Source organism: Macrobrachium rosenbergii, chromosome 7 (genome assembly GCF_040412425.1).
Source record: "Macrobrachium rosenbergii isolate ZJJX-2024 chromosome 7, ASM4041242v1, whole genome shotgun sequence".
NCBI classification, from domain to species: Eukaryota; Metazoa; Arthropoda; class Malacostraca; order Decapoda; family Palaemonidae; genus Macrobrachium; species Macrobrachium rosenbergii.
In genome coordinates this window covers 36,023,158-36,046,158 of record NC_089747.1, presented here as the reverse complement: position 1 = coordinate 36,046,158, position 23,001 = coordinate 36,023,158, and the positions used below count along the sequence as shown (strand labels likewise).

Genomic DNA, 23,001 nt, shown 5'->3' with positions numbered 1-23,001 from the left:
AACTACCAGGACCAGTACCAGTGCACCAGGGTTCAGGAGAACCCCAGGTAGTGGTTGCTCCTGTGCGCTCAGCAGCGGGAGCAGCCCCCATGTGCTCAGCAGTAGGAGCAGCAGAACTCAAGGTACCAACAGCGGGAGACCCAGTAGCCTCCCTGCAGGAGAGGGCTGTCCACTGGAAGCTCTATGAGACTTCCTGTGGGAGGGGCGAGGCAGCTTTCTTCTTCCTTCACTTGCTAGCTTTGGAAGAAGTGGAGGAGGTGACAGCACTCCACGATGAATACAAAGACAACAACGATTATTTCTCCTCTTCTTTAACTTATTCTTCTTGCTGAGAGCAGCTTTAGACAGGAGTGTGTGGAGGAGGACATCAACAAGCAATGAAGTTGACGGCAACACCTGGGGGCACATTACTGAAGGAATGTGCGGTGATACTACAGCTATAGTGGTTGCCCTCAAGCCTGGTGGACACCGTAAACGTAGAAGTCATCATGGATACAGAAGCAGCAGTAACAGGAAGGCCCTGAACAGTCTTCAAGTGGTGAGTAAGACCAGACACACTTGGCTCTCTCGAGAGGCCTAGGGAGGGCCATAACTCCCAAAGTCCCTCGGGATCTACATCACCTCTCTCTTCTTTTTCAGGGCAAACTTCGCCCACTGTTCAAAAGGCCAGACCCAACACTCCAAATGACTTGATTGATTACCGCCATGCCTACAACATGACAAACAAGGTGGGAGAACCAACCTCAAGAAAAGAGAGAAACCAATTACTGTACAAGGTTTGTCTTTCCCTGGGCAGCGCCTAAGGGTTATCTGTTTCCTCTCAGTAGAAGGCAGTTGTAAATTAGGGGTTTGCATACTTTATTATCAACACAATATAACAAGCAAGCAAACAGGATAAAAGCATAACAGCAAATGGCAGTTGGACAGATAACACCAGGCATCTTCACTTGATGGTGGTAGACCAACAAGTGGGCTGGGCTTCCCTCTACCATTGGTGGCTAACAACCTTGTCTGAAAGTTAAATGGCCACTCTAGCTTATGTTCACATGCTAAATCCCCATGTAAAGAACGAGGGTTTGTATTTGTAAAGAAACCGAAAGCAATTATGTCATATGAGTTCATATTCTATACAATCCATACTTTTATTTTATCATACATTGAAAACTATAGTACTAATGCACTTCCTTTTAGTAGGAGAGAAAGCAATTAGGGATTATCGTATAAAAAATTAACCAAACTCCTCTGCATTGCAATGATAGTTTACAAATTAGGCTATCTTTAAATTTGAAAACCAAGCACTCATCAGTTAAATACTTTAAATCTCTTTTCAAATATCAAAAGAAAATCAAAGTACTGTACTTCAATTAGATGTTCAAAACAGATACTCTCATTCAGCTACTATTCTTGAAGAATAATTATCCTATAGCCTTTACAGCAAAAGCTCACCTACCTGGATCACTGGCGTAGTGGGAATCAACAAGGTAAGCTGCACACAGTCTAATGTCAGACTTCTCCAAACTTGATAATATGTTCCGAACCATTGTGTGATGGGAATACAATTCAGCCTGAAGTGATGCATATACCCATCTTGGAAATTAAATTCATCAAGACAAAAAATTCTCTGGATGCTTTATATTTCATAACTGGACATTAGAGCACTCACAAAAAAATAAACCTAAGTGGTTACATCAAGTAGTTATATTTTATATAAAAAACTCAATGAATACATATGGCACTTCCAATGTTTAGATCTTTGAACTCACTAAAAATTTCAACAAATTAATCAATAAGAAACAAAATACACCTACTAATAAGAACAAACTATAGTACCTCTGTTCTATGAATTCTTTTTACACATGCAGGTTGACCAAAAACAGTAATATGTAACAGTTTGTGCTTACATTTACAATAATTACATTTCACTATACCTGGCCGGGAAAATCAAATATGAAGTAGTGGCCTGGAAGAGCTTTAAGTTTTGATATAAGCCATTCTAAGTTTTTTTCAAGAAACTCCATGCAAAATACAAGTGCTCCATTTGGCCCTATTTTGTTGGATTCCATCACTTCACTGACCTGGATCAACTCATTGATGTCAATTGTGGCTTCGTACGGCAAAGCGTCATTGGCTGGGTCTAGTACAAAAAATACACAATACTGTATACAAATGAAAAATAAATCCAGTGTTACTTTTAATCTAGTGTCAGTTGTAAAACAGACATTACTGCAAATGAATATTATACAAAATTTAGAAATTTCAAATAAAAATGTTATCAAACTCATACTATAAACACAACAAATTAAAAGAGAAATTTATATTTTTTCTAACATAAACCTACGCTTCCACATGTGGAATGTTTACGCTGGCTGCACTTCAGCTGTTATTGAATAGTCTCTTGAGAACAAAGTTTTAATGCTATACCTGGGTCACATGTGATCTGGATTGACCTACCCTCATCCATTGTGCGAGTCAGCCTATAAGCAGCTACATTCTGACTCCTAGCAGGAGTGAAAGGACAAAAGTGCATATGTGGGGCAGTACAAGAAGGGTAAATTTACTTATCTGAAAGCAGGGGTTTGCATGTTAGGAAAAAGAGCAAAATTTTTTCTTTGTAATTTTCCTAAAATACAAACTGAATGTCTTTACATAGGAGTTAGCTTGTGAACATAGGCTGAAATGGCCATTTAACTTTCAGACAAGGTCGTTAACTACCGAAGGTAGGAGGAAGCCCTGCCCGTTCGTTGGTCTGCATTCCACTTTGTCTTTTGGCCCGGTATTCACAAGGAATAGGGACCACGACCACCATCGAAACAGCTAAAATCCGCGAATACTTGACAACCCCCACTAAAAATCCTGATAACTGCCTATTTTAATAATTCAAACACCAAATACGCCCGCTAAAACACTTATAACTGCCTATTTTTATAGTTCAGACAACAAAACCTTAAACTAACGCCCTAAAACACTTTAATACCATTTTAAAGTCATCTTACAACACTGCCCATAAAACTACAGTATATGGCTTACAGCTACGTATGAAAACTAATCAAGTTACCCCTATATTCAGGCACAGCCATTTTCTGTCTTAGAGAGAGAGAGAGAGAGAGAGAGAGAGAGAGAGAGAGAGAGAGAGAGAGAGAGACTATTTGCCCAGACCCTTCATGTCAATATGTCAAAATGATTGACAGTTACGGCTACACCCCTCCCGCTTATCTACAAGAAAAAGATTGGGAATTCCACAGAAATATGCTGAAATATTACCTAATTTACTAAATTTTACTACATTTTCCTAGTTATTCAATGTAAAAAGTTCTAATTATAGCATGGAAAATTTGAAATAATGAATGACAAAGTAACATCACATTTATCTATACAATTATACAAAACAAATAAACATACATGTTACATATGCATACAAAATCTCTCTCTCTCTTATCTCAGAGAGAGAGAGAGAGAGAGAGAGAGAGAGAGAGAGAGAGAGAGAGAGAGAGAGAGAGAGAGAGTAATACAACTCACCCTTCTTCTGAATCCCATACACAAAGCATCTGAGCTACAAGCTTTGTGATTGGCTATTTCCAACCGTCCCAGCCAATAGCATGTTGAGAGAGAGAGAGAGAGAGAGAGAGAGAGAGAGAGAGAGAGAGAGAGAGAGAGAGAGAGAGGCAGGGGTTTGCTACAAGCTCTGTGATTGTCTACTTCCAACTCCTCCAGCCAATAGCATGTCGTCAAAAAAAAAAAACTAAGACATACATATGTATGACGGCTTTGCGAACTTCCTGGAGCTTGTTTCATATTTTTAATGATACTGTACAGTAATTCATATTTCATTAAAGGGTACATAAAGTGCAGAGAGAGAGAGAGAGAGAGAGAGAGAGAGAGAGAGAGAGAGAGAGAGAGAGAGAGAGAGAGAGAGAGAGAGAGAGAGATATGAGGGTTGCCTTGCAATAATTATCAAAAGTGAAATTATTCATGACTTATTGAGAGAGAGAGAGAGAGAGAGAGAGAGAGAGAGAGAGAGAGAGAGAGAGAGAGAGAGAGAGAGAGAGAGAGAGAGAGCTAGCTTATATTATGTTCACATGTACAGTAAAAACCCCGTATTCTCAGGGGATGCATTTCAGATTCCCTCGCGAATAGTTAAAATCCGCAAATACTTGCCCCCCCCCTCTATAAACACTTATAACTTCCTATTTTGAAAGTTTAAATACCAAATGTATACTTAAAGTATCATCCTACATCAAATATACCTTAAACTGTTATCTTATTACTGTATTAATCTTTGAAATTATATTATTAATATAATTTCAAAGTCATCTTAAACATTAGTACCCTTAAAAATATATACATATGTACTTCTAAGCCTTCCAGCCAAAGCAGAGAGAAAGAGAGTTACCACTTGACTTATATTCAAGGCAAGGAGAGAGAGAGAGAGAGAGAGAGAGAGAGAGAGAGAGAGAGAGAGAGAGAGAGAGAGAGAGAGGGTTTATCTCTTTAATCTCTCTGGCAACAACAAAATTTGTATGTTTGTTTTTTGTCGACCAAAGATGTAATACCTTTACTACAAATTTTTAAAACAATATGAACACACACACAAACCGTATCTTTTCCTGAGAGAGAGAGAGAGAGAGAGAGAGAGAGGAGAATAATGCTTTCGATATCAAAAGATTGAAATCTTTGAGCTTCTGAGGGCAACACTCCCTTTCCCCTCCAGCCAATATGTCAAACTGTCAAGTATATTGACATTTACCCTCCCCCTCCTTCTCAAGTCGGCATAAAAGGACTGGGAATCACTGTTTGTTTGTTTAAAATGTTAAAAAATTTACTACACAAATGTATGGAAAATTTTATATTATTATTATTATTTAATCTTAATATTTGAAAATTAGTACTTAATAGGTAAACCATTTATTTATCATACAAAAGTAACATACGCACATATGACATGTCGGAAAAATTCTCTCATCTAGATGAGAGAGAGAGAGAGAGAGAGAGAGAGAGAGAATTATTATTTTATTTAATATTTGAAAATTAGTACGTACCATAAATCATTATTTTATCATAAAATGTACCCTCTAAAAATGCTTATACTATCATCCTGAAACACTTATATAACATTTTATTATAATTTCAATAGTACTTTAATATAATTTCAATATTTCAACAGTATCAATTCTCAGCATCTATCTTCGCTTTTAATGAGGTTAGGTCCGTCCTGAATGGAGGGAAAAAACCAGTTTCTCTCTCTCTTTGAGTTACGTATTATTTAATTTCACAGTATTATTATTATTATTATTATTATTGTTAATCTTAATAATATTTGAAAATTAGTAAATAATTTTTTTATTATTAAAAAATGTATTCAATCACAAAAATAACATCAAAATACGCTAATTAGTGAATATTTCCCGACGAAAGAGTCTGCTAATTACAAAATTTTTCACAAATAATTTATATACGTTATGCAGAAAATCCCACGAATAATTTGGAGATAAGTTCCACAGAAAAATCTGCGAATAGGTAAAGCCATGAATCTTTCCCCTTGTCTAAAGAGGGGATATGCATCCAATCCATCTACGACAAGATGCCTCCATGACAGCTTACTACCTGCCTCTCTGTGCTAAGAGAAAGATGAGTAAAAGACAAAAAGGAGGAGACCTGTCACTCACACACATTCTCTCTCGCTTACCAAACACCTTAGACGAGACGCATTTGTCCCCTAGGGAAGCCAGATGAGCCACTCAACTCGTTGACCAGCCACCTCAAGATCCACGGAAAAAATGTGTCCAGGGATTTGTGGGCAACATCCCAAAGATATCACAAGGTAAATGTGGACTGGTGCAACCACATACCTGCCCGTATTACAGGTTCTTCTGGAATGCAAAGGATGGGGTGATGTCCCTAACTTTGTGATCTCTCACCTGGACTGAATCTCGTCAGACAAAAAGTAGCCCATTGCTGTTTCACAAAGCCCAAAAGAGGCTGTGCTCTTGGACACCTCTTCCTTGGCAAAGTTGGAACTACAAAGAGGCGTCGACACTCAGGCCTGAGAAGCCGAGCTCTCTTGAGGTAGTAACACAGCACTCTAATTGGACAAAGTAGAGTATTGTTTCAATCACATCTACAAAGTCCTTTCTGGAGGGGATCGAAAAAGGACTTGAATCTGGCATCTGGGACCGACGGATTCTGAGTCTTAGCCACAAATTCCGTGACAAACTCGAGCATAACATATCCCTCTCCCCTTGAGTGCTTAGCATCGAAGACCAGGGCAAGCAAGGAAAAAGGTCTTAGAGTCAGATCTCCATCTGATGACTCCCTCAGTGGCTCGTACGGCATACTCAGGGGCCTGAGATTCCTGGTTGGGCAAGACTGTTCGAAACTTCTTAGAAACATAAAGATCTCTCATGAGAGATCCATTCCCTTTAACAGATGGACTTGGCCAAGGGCAGCTCTATAGCCCTTAATAGCCAAAATGGAGAGAAGCTTCTCTTGGCGACAAAAGGCGAGAAGGTCCACTACCTGCTGAAGAGAAGTTCTGACTGGTGAGATACCTTGTCAACAACACCAACTACAGAAGACGGCCCACTTCCCTTGGTACACAGCAACTGATGATTCTGCTAGTATCTAGACATCCCCTTCCCCATGCGTGAGAAACAACCCTCTCGATTGCAAGAGATGCTGGACACTCTCCAAGTGTGAAGTGCCAGCACTTTCACCGCCTCGTGATACCACTCGATGTGCAGCTGGCACAGAAGGTTGAGCCATGGGGGAATCTCTCTCAGGACCTCAGAACAGAGCATGCAGGTCCGGGAACCATTCAGCATGGAAGGAAGTTGTAAGCCTCTAAAATGTCCCCTTGGTGCTGGAAAGTGTCCTCCATTGCAACCCACAGTCCAGCACAACTGAGCAGAACAGCAGTGACCTTCTGTTGTACCGGGTTACAAAGAGATCATGGATGGGACTCCCTATATAACTCGACAAGTCTCTCCGTCCCTATCACCAGGCTCTGGAGATGAGCTTGTCTGCCACCACATTCAAAGACCCCGGAATATACCTGGCTGACAGCTCCACCTAGTGTGCTACTGCCCACTCGTGCACCTGCACCGCCAACCTGTGTAGCTGGAAGGACACCAGTCCCCCCAGCTTGTTGACATATGCCACTAACGTAGTGATGTTGCTCGTCAACACCATGGAGTGACCTACCACTTGGTCCCGAATCTTTTACTGGCCTAAAAAGGCTGCTTGAGTTCTATGACATTAATGTGGAGGTGTCTGTCATTCTGGTACTGAAACCAACAATTCTACGTGTCTACCCCATCCCTAGTAGATGCGTCCAAAAAACAGAAGCACCTCGGGAGGAGTGCCTAACGGCATCCCTAAAAAAAAAGGCTCATGTCGTCTAACTACCAAGCTAGGTCTCTTCTCACTTCCTCCCACAGAGGAACAGGTGAGTTAGGAGGGTCCCTTGCTGGAGACCAATCCTCCTTCATACTCCACTAAAGGGAGTGGAGGTGATGGCCTCCCAAGAGCCCATCTTCTCCCATGAAGACAAGGGACACAGAACGACATGCCACTGCTACGCAGGTTGTTCCTGTCAAGACAGGAACTTCTGGCTGCCTCTCTGGACCTGCCAGTACCAGAGTCCGAAGGGAATACACTCGCTGCTGCCATGTATATCAGCATGCCCAGCTACTTTACCCTCTGCTTCAGCGTGAAATCTGCCTTCCCGAAGTTGATCACTACTCTCAGGCGATGACAAAAACTCAAGGGGCTGACTTGTCCTAGCAACTGCAACAACGAATTGGCTAAGATCAGCCAATCGCTCAGGTACTCCCAAAGACATACTCATGCGAACAAGCTCGAGCCAAGATCTAAGTGAACATCCAAGTGAACACTTGGGGAGTGGATGAGAGTCTGAAACCATAGAGCCTTGAACTAGAACACCATCCCCTTCAAGGGCAAAGCAGAGGTGCTTGCAGGAGGACCAATGAAAATACATATCCCTCAAATCCACAGAAAGCATGAAGTCACCTTCTCTGATGGAATCGAAAACCAAGTGGACCATTTCCATCTAAGACCGCATCTAATGAACGAACTGGTTCAGCGCAGAGTGAGGTAGAAGACTTCCACAGTGCCTTCCAAAGCATCTCATTCACCTTTTCCCACAGGGAGAGTTCCTACTGTGAGCCAGGAATGAACAGTTGGAGCCAAGCTGCATCAAGGGTGAGGGGTGACAAAGACTCAAAGGGTAGTCAGTACCCTACCTGATGGGGATCCACTACCAAGGCCTCCGGCCCACATTGCTGAAGTTGCCCAACATGCTTGACAGGCACCCAGCCCCATTCAGCAGCAAGCAGGGAGAAACATCACCCTTCAGCATTTTCCATCCTACTTCTTTCCTTGTCCCTTCCCTGAAATAGGAGGGTTGAAAGGGGAACAGCTGTGCACCTTACCCTACTGGGGTAGAGGAAGAATGGGTACCTCTACGAAGGGCCAAGGATGCCTGGGACTTTCTCTAACTGAAGAGAAAGGGCCAGTCTGACCCAAGGGTTGCCTTGCAGTTCCACGCAAAGACCTGAAGGTCTTAGCCACTGCCTGGTGAACAAGTTTGTTCCCCTGAAGCTTGTCCACTCCAGTCTTCCCCTCTCCCTCTAGCAAAGAGGTAGGGAGGATCCCAGAATCAGTCTGTTCCTGGAGTCAAAGCCAATCCAGAACCAACAAACCTAGAAGTTTGAGACAGCACAGCGCCTTGCTCCACACAGGTTTGTTGTCTGGTGGAGGAGGTAGACAATAACTACCTCCAACAGTAACAGTTTCTTGAAGGCTGCACTCTCCTTGGGTGTAAGGGAGCTTTAAGAAGTGATCTTGGCCAATGACAGAATCAAAAGATTGCACAAGACTAACTGGAATGCTGCCATGGCAGTCAATTCCAGTGCTGATGCCTCTGCCAATGAGAGGGAGGTTCCCTCAGCACAGAGATGCACTAATGACAGGCTGGGACATATACAAGTCAGCTCCAGGTCAACCTACTTAAGCGGCACTGACGTCTCTGAGAGAACATGATATTCCCTCTGGTGAGCTAGAGGAGGAGGCAGTGCCTTGCATGAGTGGCTGGACCAGGGAGAATTCTCTTGCCCGGAACAAAGAGAATTCACCTGGACCAAAACCTCATCAGCAAGCCTATACCATGACAGGTTGATCAAAACTCTGGGGTTTTGGGGTTCCCAGGAAGACACAATGGCAGAAGCATGATGCAAGAAAACTTAATGTCTCTTCCTCAAATTCATAAAATTAATGCATCATTCTAATGCTCTTCACAAAAAGCCTTGCAACTAGAAATTGTCCTTGTCCTGGGCATAGAATCCTCAGATCTCTCCACAGCCGGTCCTCCCGAGTCAATCCCTCCGTAGGAAAAGAACACTCACCAGAGCCTCCTGGCGACCTCTTGATCATTCAGACATTTGTTCTGTCCCATCCAAGGATCAGACCTGGTATGTAGGCCTCTGTGTAGTGGGCTGGGATGGGAGTGAGAATAGTCCCGGTCCCGACCCCTGAACCACTCCAGCTCTCATCTCCCAGAAAAAACTCCAAGGAAGAGGAGGGGACAAGTGAGGGATCATGAGCACCCTTGCCAAACATGTCAAAGATCGAAGTCCCGGCAGGTAAGAGAGACTATGGGTGGTTATCAGCCTGCAGTGATGACATTCACACAGTTTGAGAAGAATGGTCCCACTCATGTTCACGTGAGTGGGCCTGTCCCACAAGTGTGCTCCAATCTTCTCAGAAGCCAAGGCTTCTACATGAGAAGATTGAGTAGGGGACCTTCTCTTGCCTTGCCCAAGTGAAAGGGCCAGTCAGACTTGGCCACTGTCTTGGGACTCCTGGGCCACTTTCATGAAGAGTGGGAGGGGGGTGAGGAAGCACCTGCATGCTCTCTGCTCACCTCTCGCTGGGCTGTGCTGGCAGCTGGAACCAGGTCTGTAGACCAGGGACCCTTGCTGACCCTGGTAGACTGACTACTGGGGCTGGTACCAGTGCAGTGGGCAGGCAGGCAGGCCACCAGGGCCAGCACCGGTACCCCAGGGTCTGAAGAATCCCAGGTAGAAGTTGCACCCATGTGCCTGGCACTGGGAGCAGCGGTACTCACAGTACCACTAGCAAGAGACTGGGGCTGGTTCCGATAGCCCAGGGAGGCTGCTTACTGGGGCTGGTGCCAGTACACTGGGGGTCCAAAGAACCTCAGATAGTGATTGCACATGTGCACTTGGCAACGGGAGCAGCAGTGCTGCGTTACTGCTAGCGAGATACCAGGCCTGGTACTGATGGCCCGGGTAGATGGGCTACCGGGGCTGGTACTGGAAAGCCAGGGTTCCAATAAACACCAGAAGAGTTGTACCCATGAGCTAGGCAATGGGGGCAGCAGTACTCAAACTAGTGAGAGTCTGTCATCCCTCTCTGCAAAATGAGGGCTAACTGCTGGAAGCTCTACAAGAATTCCCGCTGGAGGACGAGGTAACCTTCCTCTTTTTCCAGTAGCTACCTTTGGAAGAAGGGAAGGATGTGACAGCACTTGATGAGAAAGATGACAGCAAAGATGACTATGACGACCTCCTCCTCTTGGTGATGTTCCCAGCATCTGGGAACGTGTCCAATCCTGCATGTGGCATCACCAAGGAAGTAGGAGCAGTCCTAAAGCTAGCAGACATTATGGCCACCAAGTCATCACAGTAACGGTCAGAGCAGATACAGGCAGGCCCCTCATAGCCTTTGAGTGATCAGTAAGTTCAAAGACACCCAGCTCCCCCGAGAGGCCTAGAGACACACAACTTTCTAAGGCACTTGGCCTCCACAACACCTGAAATAGAAGTCTGGTTAGTTGTTTTGTTACACTCATGTCACGGTGTGACACACAATAATGAGTGAGGATCAACCTCAACAGTGGAGAGAAACCGAATGCATGGCATGTCCTTCCCTGGACAGAGCCTAAACCCTGCAGTTTCCTCTCCAAAAAGTGCTAAAGTGATTGAGGTGTTTGTATGTACTACATATAACAACAAACAACAATCATAAAAATATTTTTAAAAAAATGAAAAAACATAAACAGAAAGCAAATGGCACTCAAGCAGAGAAGTGCAGAGATACCTTGGCACAATGGCAGCCAAAAGCAAAGTGGAGTGCAGATCTACAACTGGGGGGTCTTCCCTCTGCTGTTGGTAGTTAACAACCTTGTCTTAAAGTTAAACAGCCATTCCAGCTCACGTTCGCAAGCCGACTCCTATGAAAAGACCAAAGGTTTGTGTTTGTGTCGGAATAAATACATACAGGCGGTCCCCGGCTTACGACGGTTCCGGCTTACAACGTTCGAGTTCTGACGTTTTTCAGATATATTCATTAAAAATCCAGGCCGGCTTACGACGTTTTGTTTCAAGTTTCACGACGCAGCCCGTTCTGACGCAGCCTGTTTCGACGCTTTTCAATTACGTATATTTATAAAAAAATCCGTTTCTGGTTTAACAGTAATCATCAAAAATCAGTTTCTGGTTACAATTATTAAAATACATTGCAAGGTTATGACGTTTTTCGGCGCTTTTACGCTGCTTTGTAAAGCGGAACTAGTTTCGTGAGCGTAGCTGCGCTCTGTATGTAACTGCATTGGTACTGTAGTTGACGGACAGCGACCTTCCTGGGTCGATCACGCGGGCGGCGTAACAATACCAAACAACCCTTTCCTCACTCACGTGTTTGCCTCCGCAGAGTTAGGTACGTTGCCTCATTGTTGCTTTTCTTTAGCTGCAGTTTTTCGTGAATTGTGCCTTCACTATGGCTCCAAAACGGCAGAGTTCATCATCTGATGCTAGTGCATCCAGAAGCCGAGGAAGAGCATCACCATGGAAGTCAAGTACGACGTAATCAAGCGTTCGGAGAAGGGTGAAAGTAACACTGAGATAGGCGTGCCTTGGGCCTTAGCAGAACGGCAGCGGTTGTTACCATAGTGAAGGACAAGCAGCGTATTCTGAAACGTGCAAGACGCTGCACCAATGAAGGCAACAGTGATTAACGTGAAGCAACGTAGCCAGAACGTAGTGGAGATGGAGAGTTATTGTTGATCTGGCTGGAAGACCAGAACCAACGGCGTGTTCCAGTGAGCCTGAGTGTGATTCAAGAGAAGGCTAGGGAGCTGCATGCGGCAGTGGTGAAGAAAAATGGGGGAAGGCAGTGCTAGTGAAGAATTTTCCGCCAGTAGGGTTGGTTTAACCGCTTCAAGGCTCGTGCAAATTTGCACAATGTGAAGTTGCAAGGTGAAGCTGCTAGCGCTGATGACGTAGCAGCAGAAAGTTTCCCTAGTGGTTTGGCTGAGATAATTAGGGGAAGGTGGTTACACTGCTGACCAGGTATTTAATGTAGATGAGACAGGGTTATTTTGGAAAAAGAATGCCAAATCGTACATACATTTCCAAGGAGGAGAGGTCAGCACCAGGCCATAAAGCTGGTAAGGAGAGGCTGACTTTACTCTTTGGGGCAAATGCTAGTGGCGATTTGAAGCTTAAGCCCTTGCTAGTGTACTTGGCAGAAAATCCCAGGGCTTTTAAGGGCATTTTCAAGAGTCAACTCCCTGTCATTTGGAAGTCCAACAAGAAAGCTTGGGTTACCTTGATGGTCTTGAGGACTGGTTCAATGACCACTTTGTGCCCGCAGTGGAAAGGTATTGTGCCTCGAAGGGTCTGCCTTTTAAGGTCCTGCTTGTCTTAGACAATGCCCCTGGTCACCCGGCTAATCTTAGTAATATGAACCTAATGTGAAGGTGGTGTATCTACCACCAAATACTACATCCCTCATACAGCCGATGGACCAGGGAGTCATTGCTAACTTCAAGGCATACTACCTGAGGAGGCCAATACGCAGCTGCTTTACAGGCCGTTGAAGGTAACAAGGAGTTGACTCTGAAAGATTCTTGGAAGGGCTACAACATTGCAGATGCTGTGTGAACATCGACGTGCTTGGGACGAAGTACAGGTGTCGACTCTGAATGGTGCATGGAAGAAACTGTGTCCGCAGGTTGTGAATAGTTTTAAGGGGGTTTGAGCAGGCAGAAGATGTTGAGGCTGTGACAAGGAAAATTGCTGGGCTAAGCAAGAGGCTGAAACTGGACTTGGAAGCTGAGGATGTCACCGAGCTGCTGGCATCCCATGGAGAGGAATTGTCATCGGAGGACCTCATTGAGCTGGAGAAGCAGATGATCGAGGAGGAGGAAGAGGCACCACAACCAAAGGTCAAGGAATTAACAATCAAGGGCTTGACAGAGGTTTTGCTCACCTGGAGAAATGTTTGGCAGCATTTGAGGGTGAGGACCCTAACATTGCCAGGTTTGAGAGGATTCGCAGAGGAATGCTGGATCTTACTACGTGCTACAGGGGGCGCTGAAGGAGAAGCAGCTGAAGAAGAAAGTGCAGTCTAGGCTAGACTCTTTCTTCGTGAAGAAGTCTTCAGCACCACCTGCCACTCCTAGTCTAGGTGAGGATTTCTCAACTTTATTTTTATTAACTGCTGTAATATAAATTGTTATAACTTGTAATAATATTTATAAAAATGTTACTGCAATTTATATTTACATACTGTAGATACACAGCATAACCCAATAAATTTTATCATTTGTATCATTGCAGAAGTGACTCTAATCCAGATTCCCCAGAACCTCTACCTGGCTATGAATCAGAACCTGAGCCTGAACCTGTACCTGCAGTAACCTCCCCAGCAGCTTTTCCAGCTCTATCAGGTAAGGAATTCCTAAGTGTTTAATTTTTATAATTTTCATGCATGAAATCATTTGTACATACAGTACTGTACATATGGTACAAATTTTATATTTACTATCGCATAACCTAATTTATTTCATTATGTGCCATTCCAGATCTCTTTGGTAGTGATGACAGTCCTGACTCCCTGAAGAATTCAGGGTTTTGAAGTTCTGGGACCTCCTGTCTCCTCTCCAACTTCACCAGGTAAGGAATTCTTAATGTTTTTTTTAATGTTTTATAAATTTTTATAAATGTTACAAAAAGTGTACTGCACTTCACCCACTGTACAGTACACTATTGCTTTAGTATTTGCTGTAACTTTACATAATCATTATCATTCCAGATCCACATGTTACAGCCTCCTCCCGGCCCAACTCAGCTGACCTTATCCCCTCTCCAGCCCCATCAGGTAAGGATTTCATGACTTTTTTCTTTCAAATCACTTTATAAAACTGTATACAGTACAGTAGCTTATTGCATACATACCCTGTGTGGTAATTTCTATCTTTTATCACTCCACAAATGACAGGTGTCCCCTGCTCAACTCCAAATTCACCTGCACCAGTAGCACCTGCACCCATTTCATGTCCACCAGGTAAGGAATTCTTCACTTTTTAGAAATTTCTATTAGCCTACATTGTTTTAAATTGTGTTATTATACTTATACAGTACAGTACAGTACTGCTGTGTACAGTATCATTTCTATCTTTTTCATTGCAGACTCCCAAGCACCTGCAGATGCCACACCATAGCCCCCCCAAGCCAACCACTAGAATTTGGTAAGAACACTTTCTGTTTTATAAATTGTTATACATTTTATAAAATTAGTGTACTGTTTATGAAATCCACAGAAGTACTTTATTCTAATCTTTATCATGTACATTACCATTCCAGACTGACATGCACCTTTAACCTGACCTCAACTGGAACTGTACAAAACCTTCCTCATGTAGCCTACATCTTTCAAATCACTCAAGGTATTGAATTCTTCACTGTTTTTAATGTTATAAATGGTCATATGTACAGTACAATTGATAAATATAAAGTAACGTCTTCATTCTAATTTTCCAGACTGCCCAGCACCTTTACTAGAGCTCCCTCATCCTTGCCTCCATCTTCTAAAAATCACTGAAATTAGGTAAGGAATTCATATTTTTATTTTGTACTGTTGAACATAGGTTTGTGAAATACCTGAACTGATACAGAACAGTGTAACACATACAGTACAAACTCTGCAGTAATTTTATCCTTATCATTGCAGGCTCCCCACGCATACAATCTCCATCTCCCCAACCTAGCCTGCAGTTGTAACAGCTTTGACAATCACTGAAATGAGGTAAGGAATTCCTAACTATTTATAATTTTTATATATTTATTATTCTACTGTAAAATACTGACTGTTCTGTATTTATACAGTACAGTACTGTACTTTGTTGCATGCAGGACTACTGTACATTATTATATGCACACTAATACTAAATTTTTACATTCCAGAATCCCCCTGAATCATGAGGCCACACCATTTTTCCAGGGTTAAGAAGCACGGGGTTTCCAAAATAAAAGTAAGGAATTCACTTTTTTTTTTATCTTTTATAAACTCTTTGGTATAAATTACAGTAAAGTACAGTGTACTGTACACCTGTGTTACTGTATAACATGTTGTATTTTACTTTTGTGCAGTATATGTACAGTACTCTATACTTTACTGCATACAGGATTTACTGTACTTTGTAGTAAATTGTAAATTTTTACATTCCAGAACCACCAGTTTTGGATACACACCACATCAAAATGTAGGTAAAACATCAAGAAACAACATGCAGTATACCCAAAGGATTAAAAGTAAGGCTTTCATAACTTTTGTTTCAAATTTTTATACAATTTTCTGGCGTCGTATCGTTCCACTTCGTTCCGATTTTCTGACCTTGGCGCAAGAACGGAACCACCGTCGTAAACCGGGACTGCCTGTACTTCTTTTTGACTTGTTATTTGTTCCGACACATATACAAACCTATACTTTCATGTATGTGTGGAGCCTCGCCTGAAGGTGGGAAAACAATCTCTCTCAGTTAACCATGTGGGAGTATTCTTTAAGAACCAGGTACTCAAAGGGGCTCTCACAGGGCTTTACATCATCATATGACCTGCTGCACCGCCACTATCGGGCCAATGGTGAAGGTATCTAAGGGCCTGTATGCTATATCGTTATTATAGAAAGAGGTGAATATTGTCTGCCTCTTCCAGACCCCATTCCAGAGGACCTGACCAACCAAGTGGTTTTTCCTAAATGCCACAGACGATCCTATCCCTCTCATGTCACGAGCCCTGACTCTGGTTGGGCCCAGATCTCCACTACAGTCCAACTGGTATGCCCTCACAATTGACTCTTCAGCCAGTAGGAGATGGTGTTCCTTGAAATGTCTCGCTTCTCCCAACCCATACTTAAGAAGATTCTCCTTTTATTATTATGAAAATAGTTGGATCATGTCAAGATTAGTGAACCCACTCACAGCAGTGTTCACTATTCTTTACAAAAAGATTATTGAGTTCATTATTCTTTACATGGGAGTACTGTAATCGAGTTCGCTGTTCTAGACATGAACACTTCGATACTAAACATCTGATCCCCCACGGGCTAGTACTAAACAAGGCGAAATACATTTGACCCCCCAGGGGCTAGTACTAAACACAGCGAAACAGTGTAGATGAATCAATGTTTTGCTGCGATTAGTACTAGCCCTCGTGGAATTGGAGTTCGGACTGGAAAGGGTTGGCCATTCTTTACATGGGGATTATTGGGTTCACTGTTCTTGACATGGAGATGTTTGGTTTGCTAATCTTGACATGATCCAAACCACTGAGCCAACCAATGGCTCTCACAGGGCTGGCCCGAAGGATTAAAATGAAATGGAGTACCAGGTCTAGGCCACATGCCAAGCACTGGGACTAAATGATGAAAGAAAAATGAAATCTTAAAAATATGTAAAAAGGCATAAGCTCCTAAAGTTGAACACACGCATATATTAAATGCATTTACTCATGTTTCCATCTGCACAATAAAAAAAAAAAGAAAATAAGTACAGGCAGTTCCAGGTTATCAGCGGTCTGGTTTTAAGGGGCTTGTCTAGCGACGACAGTAACTGGAATTTCTGCAATGATAACTGGATTTTCAAAGCCAACATGCACCAATATCCACTTGTCGGCGCTGATAACCAAAGATCGACGCCAATACCCACCTAACAGAGGCGCCGATCCCCCGCTTATCGGTGCCGATATGCACTCATTGGCGCTAATAAGCAACGATATTCATCGATTTCTGGTTAGCGGCAACTTTTGGTTATTGTCACGCCATCAGGAACGGAACCCCCACCAATAATCAGGGACTGCCTGTAGTGATAAAAATCAGAATAAGTTAAGATTTTTAAAATTCAGATTTTTTTTCATTTACTAAATACCCCATGGGCTTTTCCATTTTCAAAAATTACTTTTTATATTTACCAATTAATTTACAGTTCCTCATTAATAATAAAATTGGAACAACTGAAAATGTTGTAGATTCTGATAAAATTTCACCAATCGACCTATTTCCGGAAGTTGATAACCGTTGTTGGTTATATTTTGGACATTCACATGACACACGTTTAAATGTTGTTATCACTGCATTCTGAGCATTCAGGAACAGGGTCATGTGGGCTTTTCATGAAATGTCCATGTGCCAGATGAGTAGAGTCTATTCGGGGATGTGTCAGAATTACTTGCAAATGTCTCTCTTTTTGGTATATGATGAACTCCATTTTCTAACACCAGGTTTTATTTGCTTCAACTTATTATTTTCAGGTTCTTCATCCAATACATTTTGCCATTAATTTATATTACCTATTTTTGTGTGTTCCATGATCATTAATAGGGATACTGTATTTACAATTGATCTTGTCATATGGGCTGCTTCTTTGGCTGCTTTATCAGCCTCTTCAAATCTCTTAATCCCTACATGGGCCAGGCTTAACATATTTCTATATTTTTCCCATTATCATACAACTTATGGAGTACATAATAAATTAATTTGTTGCACAATGTTATTTTTTGGGTTGTAACTTTGAATGGCATCTATGGCACTTCTAAGAGTTGCTAAAAATCACAAAATTATTACATGAGGTTTCTTTGTTTTTAAGGCTGATACTACTGCGCACAACTCAGCTGTAAATACTAAGGCATTATCAGGTAGAGAACTGATATGTTCTGTCTTGGGATACTGCAGCATATCCAACTCCAGACTCTGATTTAGATCCATCTCTGTATATATTGCATAATATGGACCTTTTCGGATTATATGTTCTATTATATGTTGTTTATGGTGTTCTAGGGCATGAGTAACTGTTTGATAAATATTTTAAGTACATGCAAATTCTCATTTTATTCATAGTCCAATGAGAGGGTAATTTTAATATTGAAGGTAATTGTATACAGTAATTATATTCAGTAACTCAAAAACAATCTTCTAGCTCTAACAAGGAAAGGTGGTAAGTGATTGTTTATGGATATGTACATCTTTTAATTCAATTAATTTTTTTTGTTGGTGAAGCACTTGTCTGAATTCTCAGGAAACTCTTCAGATATAAACTCTACATGAAGAGACAGTGGTAGTTCACCGCATTCAACCTGAGCCAAATATTTTGCTTCCATAATCACACACAGACAACACTGTTGCTTTATACAGTACAATAAGGGTAAGTCTACCAGCTCCCCAAGTAATGTTTGATAGTTTTTAAATTAGATTTCATGTTCTTTTACATTTTTATTTCATGTATATTATGTGGGCTTGCCAATTCATGTATCAAACACTAATCCCAAAAACTTTGCTGTTTGGCCAATCTATTTCTTCACTTTTCCACATTTTTATAAAACATGACAGCTTAAATTTTATCTGCAGATGAGGCCCATTTATCTATTTTTACTATAGTTTTGTTAATGATTCGTTCTGCATGTTTTATACAAGATATACAATATACTGTATGGCAAAATCATCCATATACAGGTTACTTTTAAGTCACATAGGTAGATTATTACTGATATCATTTACTGCTACAGTAAACAATGTGAGGATGCTTCCTTGTGGAACACCATTTTCAAGTGGAAATGTATTTGACAATACCATACTTCATCAGTTCTCATCTGAAGAGTGAGGTCTGTCAGAAAGTTTTGGACATAGCTAGGTAAATGTTCATGGATGCTGTTTTTATGTACAGTAACATTTTTAATATCGCATACCTCCATGTACAGGTACTGTAGTATCGTATACCTTTTCAATGTCAAAAAAGACATCTATAGTAATTTTTTTGTTCAAATCCTCTGTGTATGTGGTCTTCTAAGTTAGATAGAGAATCTATTGTAGATCTGTTCCACTGTGACCCAAAATTGAATGGGAGTCAAAATTTTATTTTCTTGTATGTGCCACATCACGAACATTTACTATTTTTTCTAGTAATTTGCATAAGCAACTTGTTAAAGAAATTGGTCTGTTATTATTAAATTACCAGGATCCTTTCCAGGTTTGGGAATAGGAATCATTATAGCTTTAGCCATTAACCAAGAAATAAATTTCTAATCCATAAATGATTATAAAATTGTAAAAGATGACTTTGCCAAAGGTGCTAAGTGGCAGATCATCTTAATACAAATACTGTATTGTCACTGCCAGGAACATTTACTGCTGTTCAAGAGAGCATATTCCAACTCTTCCATATTAAATTTTCTATTATACAGGCAGTCTCCAGTTATTGGTGGGGGTTTCATTACAAACGGTGTGACGATAACTGGAAATCACCGATAACAGGAAATCAACAAATACTGGCGGTTATCGGTGCCAATAAATGGGGACTGGAGCCTCTGTTAGGTGGGTATCGGCGCTGATCTTTGGTTATCGGCGCCAATAAGTGGATATCAGCACATATTGGCGCCGAAAATCCAGTTACTGTCGTCGCTAGACAAGAGCCATAAAACCAGATCACTGGTAATATACAGTATAATATCGTTTCAAAATTTGTTGTTATTAGTTCCATATTACTGTACTTTTCTTTGTGTGGTAGTGTTCATATGACAAATTTTTAAAGTAATTTGTATTTTTCCTAACATACAAACCAGGTCTTTACATATGGGAATTACTTGCAGCACGAGCTGGGAACACCGTTTAACTTTTAAGCAAGGTGGTTAGGTAGTTAGCTACTGACGGTAGGGATGGGAGTCCCGCCCACCCAGCTAATATGCACTCACTTTACCTTTCAGCCCATGTAGCAGAATGAGGGGTGGCTTGAGGTGGGCTATATATGTAAAGACCTTCAGGTTTGTAAGTTAGGAATAATACAAATTACTTTAAAAATTTGTCATTTGTTCCTACACAAATACAAACCTTCAGTCTGTACAGATGGGAGATTTACTGCCTGGTGGGAGGATTCTGAGTAAATCTCTTAACCCTTAAACGCCTATTGGACGTATCATACGTCGACTAAAATTGTCTGTTGGGTGCCGAGTGGGCGTGCGCACGTTGACTACAAAAATTTCAACCTTCGGTCAACTTTGACTCGACTGAAATGGTAGAAAAACGCAATTGTAAGCTAAAACTCTTACGTTCTAGTAATATTCAATCATGTACCTTCTTTTTGCAACAAATTGGAAGTTTCTAGCACAATATTTCGATTTATGGTGAATTTTTGAAAAAATTTTTTCTTACACACGGGCGGTAACTCAGCCGAAAATTTCATAAATTCTTTCGTCATTTTGTCGTAATTTTTGCACTGTTCTATATTAGCCGTTACATAAAGTTTTATATATGAAAATCTGCGCAATTTCATGTACAATACAGCAAAATACAACCCATGGTTGTAGCTTTTATCAGTTTGGAAATATTTTCATATAAACCACGATAACTGCCAAAATTTCAACCTTCGGTCAACTTTGACTCGACCGAAATGGTCAAAAAACACAATTTTAAGCTAAAACTCTTACGATCTAGTAATATTCAATCATTTACCTTCATTTTGCAACAAATTGGAAGTCTCTAGCATAATATTTCGATTTATGGTGAATTTTTGAAAACAACATTTTCCTTACGTCCGCGCCAGAAATTCTTTCGTCATGTTGTCGTAATGTTTGCACTGTTTTATATTAGTCGTTACATAAAGTTTTATATATGGAAATGTGCGCAATTTCATGTAGAATACAACAGAAAATAACTCATGGTTGTAGCTTTCATCAGTTTTGAAATATTTTCATATAAATCACGATAACTGCCAAAATTTCAAGCTTCGGTCAACTTTAACTAGACCGAAATGGTCAAAAAACGCAATTGTAAGCTAAAACGCTTACATTCTAGTAATATTCAATCGTTTAACTTCATTTTGCAATAAATTGGAAGTCTCTAGCACAATATTTCGATTTATGGTGAATTTTTGAAAAAAACATTTTCCTTACATCTGCGCAGTAACTCGGCCGAACATATCAGAAATTCTTTCGTCTTGTTGTCGTAATATTTGCACCGCTTTAAATTAGTCGTTACATAAAGTTTTATATATGAAAATGTGCGCAATTTCATGTACAATACAACAAAAATAACTCATGGTTGTAGCTTTTATCAGTTTTGAAATATTTCCATATAAATCATGATAAATAGAAAAAATTTGACCTTTGGTCAACTTTAACTCGACCGAAATGGTCGAAAACTGCAATTGTAAGCTAAAACACTTACAGTCTAGTAATATTCAATCAATTAGCTTCATTTTTTCAACAAACGGGAAGTCTCTAGCACAATATTTCGATTTATGGTGAATTTTTGAAAAAAAAATTTTTACGTCCTTTCGTTACTTAAGTCATGCATCATTTTGTGATAATATTTTCTCTGTGTTGCTTTGATCGTTTTAAAATTTGTTATATACCAAAATCATCGCAATTTAGTGTACAATACAACTAAAAAAATTAACTCATTAGCTTTAACTGTTTTGCTTACAGCGATTTGTATACAATTATATACAAGTTTTTTTTTCGCTGTCATATATTCCAATATTTATATATGATAATGATATTTTTTCATTTTTGATGGTTGCATACTAAACTTCAGGCAATGACAAAAAAATGAGCCAAAATGAACTCTTAATCTTAAAAACTAAGCGTGCTGTGATTTTTTGAAAAAACTTTTTTCCACTTTGGCGCTAACTCACCGAACGCCGCCGGCATACGGGAGACGTTTTTGTAAATAGGGCTTCGGCGTTAAAGGGTTAACTGACTGGTAGTTCGCCTCACCTAGTCTCTTCCTGGTCAAGTAGAGCAAGGAAGGAGTCCCAAGCCACAGATCTGCTGAACATATATGATGTTTAACTACCAGACTTCTGGACCTTTTGAATCAATGGGTTTGTATTGTATCATTAATTTGAAAAGGGCTTGGAGGAACCCAAAGTGCCAGGGACAACAAAGCTAAAAATAACCGACGGGTTTGTTTTATTTTCTGGCCCACTCTCTCCTTGCTAGAGAGAGGGTAGGGATTGCATCTATTAATCTACAAAACATCAGATTATATACAGGATACTCAGTAATATAACTCACCTGCACTGCACGCCTGTCCAACACATGACAGTTTGCCAACCCTCCCTCTGTCCGCGGGGAGACAAAGGGTATGAAAGAGAAAGGGAGGCCAGTCACTCACACACACACTCTCTCTTCTGCACCTGTACACCTTAGGCGAGATGCTACCTGTCCCTCTAGGGGAGCAGGGTGAGATACACAACTTATTGAGCAGCCACCACAGGACCCAAGGAAAAAGTGTCCAAGGACCAATAGGCAATGTCCCGAAGGTAGAGGAAGGTGAATGTGGTCTGTTGTGACCACACTCCTGCCTTTAGTACCTGTGAAACCAACAGGTTCTTCCTGAATGTGTGGGATGGGCCAATGCCCTTCACCTTGTGAGTTCTCGCTCAGTACGTACTCCTGTCCACCTCGTCTGACGTAGAGTATGCTCGTTTAATCACCTCACAAAGCCGCAAAGAAATGGTGTTCTTGGACATCTCTTTCTTGGTTGAGCCAGTACTAATAGAGTTGTCGATACCCAGGCCTGAGCTACCGAACCCTCTCAAGATAGTACCGTGGCACCCTAACTAGATAGAGTAGTATCTCATCCGGATCACTACCAACAAAGTCCTCCAGGAGGGGATAGAAAAGGACTCGA

At 41.2% G+C, this 23,001-nt stretch overlaps 1 protein-coding gene and 1 long non-coding RNA gene across 9 annotated transcripts in view; one reads left to right on the top strand and one right to left on the bottom strand.

The window, feature by feature from the left end:
• The window catches only part of LOC136840301 (GPN-loop GTPase 2), a 185,331-nt gene that overhangs the window by 70,131 nt on the left and 92,199 nt on the right, over positions 1-23,001 (bottom strand). For 5 of the 8 annotated variants that reach the window (XM_067106997.1, XM_067107000.1, XM_067106998.1 and 2 more), the window contains exons 6-7: positions 1,929-2,134; positions 1,451-1,565 (exon numbers count right to left, since the gene is read on the bottom strand). In XM_067106997.1, the coding sequence (XP_066963098.1) occupies positions 1,451-1,565; positions 1,929-2,134 (321 nt within the window). The remainder of the gene's footprint in view (positions 1-1,450; positions 1,566-1,928; positions 2,135-23,001) is intronic. The other 3 variants (XM_067107002.1, XM_067107003.1, XM_067107004.1) reach the window with 1 other exon arrangement.
• LOC136840303 (uncharacterized) lies at positions 13,952-14,549 on the top strand. The gene is made up of 4 exons (XR_010853576.1): positions 13,952-13,994; positions 14,134-14,199; positions 14,320-14,385; positions 14,511-14,549. It is a non-coding gene; the product is annotated as an uncharacterized lncRNA (long non-coding RNA).